The sequence below is a fragment of the Austrofundulus limnaeus genome, unplaced genomic scaffold (assembly GCF_001266775.1).
Source record: "Austrofundulus limnaeus strain Quisiro unplaced genomic scaffold, Austrofundulus_limnaeus-1.0 Scaffold1, whole genome shotgun sequence".
NCBI lineage: Eukaryota > Metazoa > Chordata > Actinopteri > Cyprinodontiformes > Rivulidae > Austrofundulus > Austrofundulus limnaeus.
This window is the reverse complement of record NW_013952403.1, coordinates 1,841,758-1,852,915: the sequence shown is the minus strand read 5'-3', so window position 1 is coordinate 1,852,915 and position 11,158 is coordinate 1,841,758. Positions and strand designations below refer to the sequence as shown.

The 11,158-nt window shown below is 40.1% G+C and overlaps 1 protein-coding gene across 1 annotated transcript in view; it reads right to left on the bottom strand.

Moving 5' to 3' along the window:
* The window catches only part of vimr2 (vimentin-related 2), a 23,353-nt gene that overhangs the window by 950 nt on the left and 11,245 nt on the right, over nt 1-11,158 (bottom strand). Inside the window, exons 6-9 of the mRNA XM_014004233.1 lie at nt 9,985-10,113; nt 7,548-7,679; nt 3,562-3,672; nt 3,354-3,478 (exon numbers count right to left, since the gene is read on the bottom strand). Of these exons, the coding sequence (XP_013859687.1) occupies nt 3,354-3,478; nt 3,562-3,672; nt 7,548-7,679; nt 9,985-10,113 (497 nt within the window). The remainder of the gene's footprint in view (nt 1-3,353; nt 3,479-3,561; nt 3,673-7,547; nt 7,680-9,984; nt 10,114-11,158) is intronic.

Here is an 11,158-nt window from a genome sequence, read left to right as displayed (position 1 = left end):
CTACAGTATTTTTATAGTCTTTATTTGACAGTTAAAATATATGTTTATCAAATAAACTGTAATGTTACAACTAATCATGGATCCCTTTAAAGTCAATGTGTAAAGTTTAGGTTCTAACTTGTACTCTGTATTGGTACTTGTACTCATTTTGAGAAAAACTGGTATTGGGACAACCCTAATCAGGAATAAGAAAGACTTTTTTCYCCAAAAGGAATATGGCAAACCAGCCCAGGTTTACAAAATCTAATTTGAACAAAGCTCACATTTTAATTATCTATTGGACAGATGAGATCACAATTTACAGCATCGTTTTTGGCACAAACCAAACAACGTGTTGGGAGCATAAAAACCTCATAAAAACAGTCCCACTTGGCRGTGGAGCTGCTGATTTAGGATTGTTTTGCAGCCACAGGACGTGAGCACCTTGCAGCCACTGAGTCGACCATGAACYCTAAAACATTCTGGGATCAAAGGTCAGAAGCCATCTGTCTTGACGGCTGAAGTTTGACCCGAACCGGGTTATAAAACGGGACAATGATCACAAGCGCGGGAAACAAATTTACAACGGAACGGCTGAAAGAGAAAAGAATCGCAGCCCTGCGACGACCCGGAGTCCAGACCTCGACCTGATTAAAATGCTGAGGTGAGACTTTAGGAGAGCTCTGAATACAAATGCCTGCAAACCTCTATAAACTTGAAGCAACATTGTAAAAACAGAAAAAAAAGGAGTGGGGAGAAATTCCTATACAACAATGTAAGACACTAATAAGGCCATAGAGATAACCATTACATCACTTACTGCAGTTAACTGTCAAGAGACACTTCCTGTTAAGAGAAGGTGGTTTAGGTTTTAGTAACTATTTGTTTTGTTCTTTAATTGTTTATTTGCTTGTGTTTATAGGACACCGTGTGGACCGGATGATTTAAATCTACCATAGAAGTGAAGGAAAGTACAGTCTAAATCAAAAATTATTCTAACAAARCAACAGCGAGTTACCGTCTTATAGTTCATATTTGTAGTGAAGAAAATCAGCTCCTTTCAGCGGTGACWACCCTTCAGCCGGGGGTCATTATCGTACGTAGAGCAGACAGTTTGTGTCGGTGTGCAGAGAATAAACAACAAGCATTTCCATTTATTCATGGCCTTAATCAAGGATGAAAACAGTGCTGAGTAAAAAAAGAAAAGGGGGGTGGGGGGGATTTGGCATGGCCTGTGTGCCTTTCCTGAGCCTGAAATCTCTTTGAGACGGTCAGTGTTTGGTAATGAGAGGGAATGAAAACTGTGGCGAATTAGTAAATGTGTCTAAAGGTGGGGGGTGGGAGTGTGAGGTGTGGGGGGTTGACATTAACAGGCTGGCGTGGAGAGGAGCTGGCAGCAGCTAACCTCGCAGCTCTGACGGTAAAAAGATCCTCTTTGGTGCTCTGAAGTTTAAACTCAGTTATGTTTGACAAAAACCCGAAATTTGATTCACAAATAGTCTAGTTTCTTTTAATTGTGTCTTTTAGCCAAAGTTAAGCCTTTTTCAAATCATCTTGAGATGGAAAAAGCCATTCATTACGACTCTAACACTCATTATGTCAGGATCTCCCAACCCTTCAACTTGTTCAAAATGTTGCGGCCTGTCTTTTAACTAAAGGCTGATTCTTAAACGTCATCAGTGATTCCGACCTTTCAATCTTTTTCTTACTATTTATACTGACGTAGCAGGCACAGGGGATAAATCATCATAATCTTTACCACAGCATTCCTATTGTAGCAAAAGCCTACATAACCAAACAGATAAAGAAAAACAATGAAATTTCTTATGCCTTACTCTCTATCAACTTTTTCCCTTATTATGTATATCTTAGAGATGTATTTTATCAAGAAAATCAGGTAAAAACAGACACCAAAAATCTAAATATCTGATGTTAAAATATGAAAAGAATACAGACAAAGACAATTTCCCATTGTAAAGTATTACCTTTGGGGCCAGATAAAATGTTAACGAGGGCCAGATTTGGCCCATTGGCCTTGAGTTTGACACATGTGTGCCAGACGCCAGCAAGGCATGGGACTTAGGGTGTATTCACACCAGGAAAGTTCTTTGGTCTGCTTGTTTGGTCCAGACCAAAAGTGGACTATATTTTTTTCGTTTGGTGCGGTTTGCATTCACATTGTGCTTTTTTGCAAACAAACTTTAACTTGTAAACAAAGCTACGAGGGTGACGATCATTGCTCCCACTGGACAGAAAGGACGGGGGCGGGACTGAACGTGTAGACCCAGAAAAAAACACGGACGTTCTGTGTGCTGCGGTTCTGATGTGCACATTTATGCTGTTAGTACAACTGCAATGCCATTTCAAGTAAATCATAAAAATTATTTTAATATATAATGGCACTTGGACGTTCTATTCTCATTTTGTTTGTACTGTTTCTAATTTGCACYGTTGAGCACTTATATAAGGCTTATATAAGTAAATGTTGCCTGATTGAAGGTATTTTGAGTGTGTGAGCTCAGACCAGCAGCTGGGCCTCCTGCGTGGCGGGACAAGCAGGATGGCGAGGACAGAAGTGCGTCACTTCGAATACCGTGACAGCGGATGATTGAACAACACCAGTAAAGCGAAAAGGGACAAGAAACCTTCAAGGCCACCGACAGGAAACTGCATCACATCCAGGAGCAGCTTCCTGTGACCCCGGCAGGCACAGGAAGTCAGCTCTTTATCTCCAGAAACGTCTCACAAAGGAGTCGTGAATGTCAAGGTCACGCTGCGGAGGAAACACAATTCTGGCCTTTTGATTCCTGCATTCCTCCAGGTGAGGCTTTGTAGAAACGTAATCACGACAGTTGGTACTAAAGGTTATCTGTTCATTTGTGGTTCTTATGACAGCGTCTCAGGACCACCATCTGCTTCGCCCGGTTCTTTAAACCATCGCGGGTCGTTCTTTCTGACAGCTTTAAATAATTTGACAGACGTCTTGTTTTCGTTTGAACCCCTACCATGACCACACAGTACATGTCAGAGAAGGCCCCGAGTCTTTRGGGTACAACTGCAATCAGATAGTGAAGCTGATATATGAATGATGAACTTGCAGTGTTTTTGTTGGAGTAAATGGCGTCTCTTTGACTGACAGCTACGCTAACTGAATCATACTTATCTCCAGTCTTTGCTGTAAACCCTGCTGGTCATACCGCAGTGTGGGAGTTTTGTCGGCCTAATTAAAAATTTGACTTGATTTGCCCAACTTGAGCATCAGAAGCCCAAATTTGTGTGTTGTACAGTTGGGACTGTCTCAGGCAGTTTTTGTGAGGCTGCTTTTTTTTTTGTAATGTCGATTTAAATACAAAAAAAAAAAGATTTTTTCTGACCTGTAAGCAGAAATCTCCATGTCTCTCGCCATCTTCTCGTAGAGCAGCTCCTTGTTGTCTTCGCACTGCTCGTTCATCTGCGCCTTGAGCTCAGCCTCCCGCTGTTTTATTTCATCTATAGCACACTGGATGAACAYGCACACACATGGTGGGACGTACACGGGAGAAGGAGATGCCACGCTGCAATCAAAAATATCCTCTCCTTTACCTCCAACTCTTCAACTTCGTCCACGTGTGCAGCCGTCTTCATCTCAACCTCGTCTTCCAACTCCTGCTTAAACTTCTGGAGCTCAGCCAGCTCTTTCTGYAGCTCTGAAATCTGCAGGAAAAACAGAATGAAATTAATTTCACATACACCTGCAAAACACACGGTAATTATATCAGTTTTTTAAATGTAATTTTCCAGTGKTGGACATTGTTCCATGWATCAGCTAACAGCTAATAGCAGAACAAATTTTTCATTCATAATTCCCGCTAAATTAGGTTTTGCCACCTAAGTTCGCTAACAGCTAACTAACGAGCTAACATCAACAGGTTTSTGTCAATCCCACCAGTCTTCAGCTGGAAGGAGACAAAGACRTGCRACGCAGACTGAGGCACAGTCATTTTAGCGGTTAGCGATTAGCTGTTAGCATCAGCCTCTACTATTTTTGCTTTTCACATTTTTAGCATAGTTAGCAGGTCATGAGTTAGAGATGCTACATTTTGGTTAGCTGTGCCTACCAATGTAATTTTCCATTTATGACCTTTTTACAGTTGAACAACACGGCTTTAGAGAACCGTTAGCTAGCTTACATAAAAAGCTAATACAATACTTAACCTTACGCCATATTTGTGCACAAGCATCATACAGTATTTAACTTGTCACATTGTTTGCTAGTAAATACAATTTTGGTCATATTTATCAGGTCTTTTAAATATTAAAACAAAGTAAAAGGCAACAGCTCTCATACAGCTTTATGTGGAAAACTGAGTGAAAAAAATGGATGGATACAGAAAAAAAAATGGTGCTTTTGATTCCCGACCACTTGAGTACCACAAATCCAATATTTGCTTGTCTTTTTGCACTAATTTGTCTCCTTTAGAGCTTTTTATCAGCGCTAGCAGCCATGTGAATACAATAACCCCCCACAATGTGATCCAGATGGAAATATCTAAATGTAAACCTAATGGATTGCCATCAAAATTTGTCCAGACGTTCATTGTTTCCAGATGACGACTTACGCCGACTTTAGTGATTCCCCCTGACGATTTATCCAGGCTTTACCACAAGGTTCACATTTGTGGTTTAGGGGCGAAATATTTTCACAATAATTGGATGAACTGCAGCGGTCAGTGGCTGTAGGAACGTTAACGCTCACAGCTGCCTTCTACGACTGCAGATAGAGGAGTTTCAGCTTATAAAACCAAAATAATTAAACTGGGATTATTTCTCTTTGGGTGGGACACCCTGAGCTTCCATTTCCTGATAATGTATGATAATTATTGTCTTCGAAATTACGCTGAAATTGAAGACTGACCAGCACAAGCTAAGTGAGGAGCATCCCTCACCTCCTCTGTCTGCCTCTGTGATGTCCTTCATGAGTAATTACAACAATCACAAAAGTTCAACAATTAGCTGTCACGACCAGATGGAGATCCAGCCGGTCCTGCTCGTATTTCAGTGAGATCATGTGCGCAGAAGACAAACCTGGTTACTGCTCACAGGCTCACGATGACTTCTCAAACCGACCGAGCCAAATTTGACCGCTCTCCTCACGTCTGCCTGTCATGATAAGTGGACGGTCTGTGTTTGTATATGCGAGCGGCGGCGTACGACGCCATCACCGCCTGTTCTATTATATACACTCCTGAGTCCTGGCTGATTTCACTGCAATCTATTTGTTTGGCCATGTTGTGTTTCGGCGAGAAGGCAGAACCCGGAGCATCCATCACGGGCCGAGAGAGAGAGAGGAAACAGAGCAGATCGAGCCGAGCTGTCCATTCGTCAGGCTGGAGTGACCCGATCGGGCRGGGTGCTGTTAGAGAGACGAGTAGATGATGTCGGAGGAGTCCTGCTGTGGTTATGTTTATTTAAAGAGCTGGAAGTAAAGCCGCAGCCGCAGTAATAAGAACCAAACCACCGTGTTGGTTACAGATGTGGTCAGGTGCCAGCTGTGGTGAGACCGCTGATGGATGCTAACGACCGAGGAGGTTTGTTTTTAATCAAGAGACTTTACCTGAATCTAATTATATATCTCTGAGCCGCCATGTCTCTTTCTTTTAATTACTAAAGAAATCTAAAGGTGGTGCACATCTGTACGGGAAGTTTTGAGGCGTTTCTGTCTCTGCAGCCTGTCTGAAAGAGCGAGCTTAATAACTGAAGACAGGGAGGGGTAATAAATCCTGTTTGAGTGTCCTGAGAGTAAACACTCTGGTCAGCTGGATCCCCCATGCTGGAGCTCTGCTGTCACTCAGCTGCTCTCCTCCCTTCATCATCACGTTTTAGCCCTCTTCCATAGCCATTAGACTTAAAATTATTAATCATCTAAGTAAAGACAGRTAAAATAACAATAAAGTATGGTAAAGTCCATTAGCCTTATACAATTAAATTTGTGACACAAAGCAAAACATGTCTGTCAAATTAAATTGTTTAAAAGTGCATTTCAAAATAAAGTTGTACTTGTAAAGAACTCACAAATGCAAGTACCGGTACTTTATCTGGTAAAAGTATCCTTACAGGTTTAGTTTGGTGTACACTGACAGTATTTTTGTCATTTTTTTGTCAATAAGAATGAAAAAAAGACTAATTTTTCCATGTCAAATATATTTAATTATCTCAACAGACAGMCAGCCCATGTTCCCATGTTACAGTGAAATATTTAAATCACTTTTATTTGCAACAYTGAACTGAGGGTTAAGAGGTAACTCAACCAAAATTCTTTTGAAATGGTAATTTATTTTTTAATATTCACCAAAAATCTTTATTAGAATTTTAGAGATGTGCTTAAGGCCTATGTGCAAATATTTCAAATTAAATCTAATCAATTTCTCATTTTGACTTGAAATTTAAAAATGTCAGATTTCAGAACTGGTTGAGATCATCTTGTTCAACTCATCTAGAGAAATAACCAAACAGTTTCTACAAATACAAAGACACTGCAGTGATGGTGCTTAGTTTTACATCTGTGTAAATGTGACCTCCATGCAGACGAGTCATTAAAGGAAAAATCTTTGCAAATGARCGTCTAAATAAACCTGATATGTTTCGTGAACGTTCAGGTTGTGTTTGGAGAAGAAATGATCCAGACCTTTAAAAAAAAAACGAAAAACAACATCTATCCATCTTGTTGAGCACAATCACGCTTTAAGGTTTATGTTTTTCTTGCTAAAATAACTGAGGAAATTCATATAGTTGCTGAAATACAGATGAGAAAAAAACGATATTGTTCTTATGTTTGTACAGAAACTACGATCCCACCGACAGAAACAAGCTAAATGAGCCTAAAGTTTTCTGGACGTTAWGAAAACTTATGAACAGTGTTCTATAAAATTCAGTGACTGGATCCAGATCAGAACTAAAAWATATATAAATCATAATAAAAACCAGTTTGTTATGTTTACACGTGTAACTTAGCCTCAGGTTCATTTGTTCATTTAGGGGGTTTTGTTACTGGGATGAATTCACAATACATCATAGATGCATTAAAAACAAAGTTTTAGAATAACATCACTAAAATAGATTAAAAAAGATGAACAGCCAGTAAAAGGCACAAAACATTCCAGCTTTCAGGTTTGTTTCTGCACAATTCCCTGTCGGCCTCGAGATTTTATTATAAAAAGGCAGCAAAAAATTAGATAACCTTCAAAAAAATAAAATCTCAATTACAAATATTGCTGCAGTTTGATGTTATCTGTCATGTGTTTACATAAAMCTCCTCATCACTCTGATATTTAAATAAATAATCTAATCTAAGACTCACTTCATTCCAGAGAAATATCAAAAATTTGTTATACAGAAGCCTGTAAGAGATGTTTAGATGTTGGAGAAATCAGAACTTAAGAAACACAAATTATCTGCATTAATTAAACTTTGTAAAAAAATTAAAATATGTATTTTTGTCTGTAACATTCTGTTTTAATCGAGTCAGGATTTTATTTTTACCATCGGTCTTTTAAAGAGGAGACAAAAGAATAACAGTGAAGCTCACTCACCAGCGTCTTCAACTCGTTCACGTCATTTATCTCTGGCAGGTCTCTGACCTTTGACCCCGCAGTTCCTCCCACTTCCTGTTTCTTTCCATCACCTTTATGAGCCACAGAAGAGGAGGACGCACCGCACTCAAACTGGAGAAGAAAGAAGTCGGGAACCAGAATCATAATTAGATTAATTGACGGACTATTTTTACATTACACAAAACTCGACTTGGTGTCACTGAAGTGCAGAACATTTTTTATTTGTCTTATTTATCCTTTATTTATCCAGGCAAATCTCTTGAGACTCATTGTCTCATTTAGTAACATGCAATGTAAACAAAGGGATGAGAAAACAAACATTTTAAAGGAAAAATGAAGCAAAATAAAAAGTATGAGAATGTAGACTAAATAATTCAATGTAAACTAACTGATAATTAAGCTACATTTTTAYGCTACTATTGCAAAAAACAAGTAATTTAGTGAGCAATATTTCAGATGAAAAACAAAGGGAGAAAGGGAGCAAGGTGTAAATGTTTGCATGGAGAACACAAACATAAAACACAACAATAAATGGGACTTTCTCTGGCAGCGGAGTCACGGTGCTGGACGGGCAGAGCTCTCTCTGTGTTTGGACCTAATTTGTAAATAAATGGAAAAAAGACGCAGCTGAAACAAGTAACACGAGGGCACACAGGTGTGTGGGCGACAGCCAGCAATCACCATCCATGTTTACAACCGGCAACAATCATTTTAGCATCGAGACAATCGTCCCTCATGACGGAGGACAGGAGCAGACGGGACGCTGTCCAGCTGGGGAGTCGGAGTGAGGCAGAGGGAAAGAATAGATGGGATTTAAGAAGGAAGAGAAACACACYGACACATCCAGTCAGACACATACAGTACATCTATATAAATGTACCCAATAGTCTTCTCTAATATCTCCCCAGACACACACACACACCAGCGTCCACTGCAGAGCTGCTGGGAAGCCTGGGAAGGCGGCCTGCAGTCTGATTACATCTCTGACCTCTGATCCTGCAGACATCCTCACCTCAGAGGGGGGTCAGACCGACCGGAGTTTGGGGTCTGACCCCAGTGGTCTGCGACGCTCACACAGAGGTGGACAAAAGCGGTGGGTTTTGGGTCGAGGACCCTCAGCTCCGATTCTCAAGTTCTCCTCACGTGTTGTGTTAAGGAGGTAAAAACAACACGGAGGAGGATCGCTGCGTGATTTGTGAAAGCTGAGATTTATGTCCGGACCTGACCAGGGCCAGTTCTGAGGGGTGGGGGATGAGGTGTTTTTATTCAATTCGAGTGGCTGAGCAACTCTTTTTAGAAAAATATGATGTTTTGTTCTGTCTCACTGGGTCTATCTTCTGCTTTTGATACCGTTGTTAAAGTTTTGATCAACAGACTTAGAAATCATACTGGGTTATCCTGGTTCAGTTCTCAAGTAGTCACTGTACCTGTCTGATCGAAGTTTTAATGTTTCTGTAAATGGTAACATGTCAAACACTACCAGGTTGACTTGTGGTGTACCCCAGGGTTCTGTTTTTGGGACCTATTCCATTTTTCCCTTTATATTCTCCCCCTTATGCAGGTAATTCCGCCATTTAGCAATGTGCAATAAAGCTCTATGCTGATGATACGCAGCTCTACCGCTCATTCAAACAAAATGAGTTTCATAAGTTAAAGTCTTTAACAAATTGCTTAGCTAGCATTAAACAGTGGTTAAATGATTATTACTTGCAAATGAACTCAAATCAGATGGAAGATACTAAAAATTAAAGTTTATTGGTGTTTCAGGTCCAGTCGGCTGCGAGACAGCAAACCCACGTGGAAAGGCGGGCTCACATAACGCCTGTTTTAGCTTCCTTTCATGGGCTCCCAGCTCAACTTAGAATTAACTTTAAAATTTTAGTTTTAACTTTTCAAGCCTTACATGAACAAGCTCACACTTTACCATCTCACAGATTGAGGTCATCAGGTCAGAGGTTGATGTTGGTGGTACCTCGCACCCATTTTAAACCCTGTGGGGATCAGTTGTTCCAAACAGTTGCACCCAGTCTTTGTAATGCATTGATTTAAAAAAAATCTTCTACAAACAGGCTTTTAGCAAGTTTTTGATGCATGTATATTCCCCTGTTTTAGTAGTATTTCTTATGTTTGTAATGTTAAATTTTTCTTGCTTTTATTTTATTTCTATGAAAGGTGCTACTGTACATAAATAAACTTCACTTTACTTAAAATAAAAACTGGCACTAAAATCCAAAACAGAAGTGTTAGTATAAACAGTTATTACAGGAAAACAAAATAATATATACATAATGATGTGTATGACAGTAACACGGTTCTGTTTTCACAAGGCCTGTTTAGAAGCAKGTGTGAGTCCAGAAACAGAAACAGTGTTTTTTTTTTTACTTCTTCTTGGCATGTTTTGTGTCTGAAGTTGTACCTGGAGGCTCTCAGCCAGCTGGATGTAGAACTCCTTTACATTCAAGGCCGGAGTGACGTCAGGGCTGCCAAATCTAATCAGCGCCGCTCCCAGAGTTCTTTCATCTGGCTTCAGCAGACTCCCTACTTCCTGTACATGTAACATATACAAATACACACCGGTGATAGACGTTTTGGTAACACACAGACGTTGGCAAAAAAACACTGATCAAACTGGAAAACTGTCCTGTGATGTGAAATTACGACACGTTTTGGGCGAATCAAACTCCCAAAGTTCACAGAATTCAACCTTTAATACTATACATGAAACAATTTWATTGTGGAGAAAATGAACGAACATAATAAAACAGCTGATAAAACAAAGAGAACTTGTTTTCATGTGGTGTTTKAGCCGTGTTTCCCACACCGTGGGTTACGGAGCAGGTTCCAGAGGGAGCGGTTTTAAACGCCGGGCGGCTCTGCGGAGGAACAACAGAGTGATGGAGCTGCTGCTGGGCTGCTGGGCCGCGTCTGTCATCTTCTGGTGAGGAGGAGAAAACTCCTCACAGAAGGGTGTGTGCAAGAAACAGACCCGTTTTAAAAAGAAGCATTTCACAGTTTTAAGCTCCTTTTTCTTACATCCACATAGTTATCTTCTGTTTTACRTCAAACAGGACAAGCCTTCAGAGCAGAAACGATTTTATTTTGTTTTGTGAGCGTAGCTGAACAAGACTGAACAGATGCTAGCTGTGAACTAGCTGTCACCACTTACATGTACCCGGGAGTTTGTCTCAGACATGAAGTCGAACAGAAACTACAATGTTCATGAAGTTAAATATTTTACAATCCTTTCTGATGAGTTTCTCTGATCAACTCGTTTTGGTGCTGTTTCTTTAGCTGGATGGACAAGTCTTCCATTGTATTAATACAGCTAAAGAAACAGCACCAAAGGAGTTGATCAGAGAAACACCTCAGAAAAAGGGCTTTTGTTTTCTTAAGGATTGCAAATTATTTAACTTCATGAACATTATTGTTTCTGGACTGAATTAATTTGCAAAAAAAAAAGTTTCTGCGCAGCCATATAGTCGTAAACCCCTCTATTAAAGTACAATGGGTTGCTCTAGAACAGGGGTGTCAAACTCCAGTCCTCGAGGGCCGCTATCCTGCATGTTTTAGAGGTTTTCTTGCTCCAACAC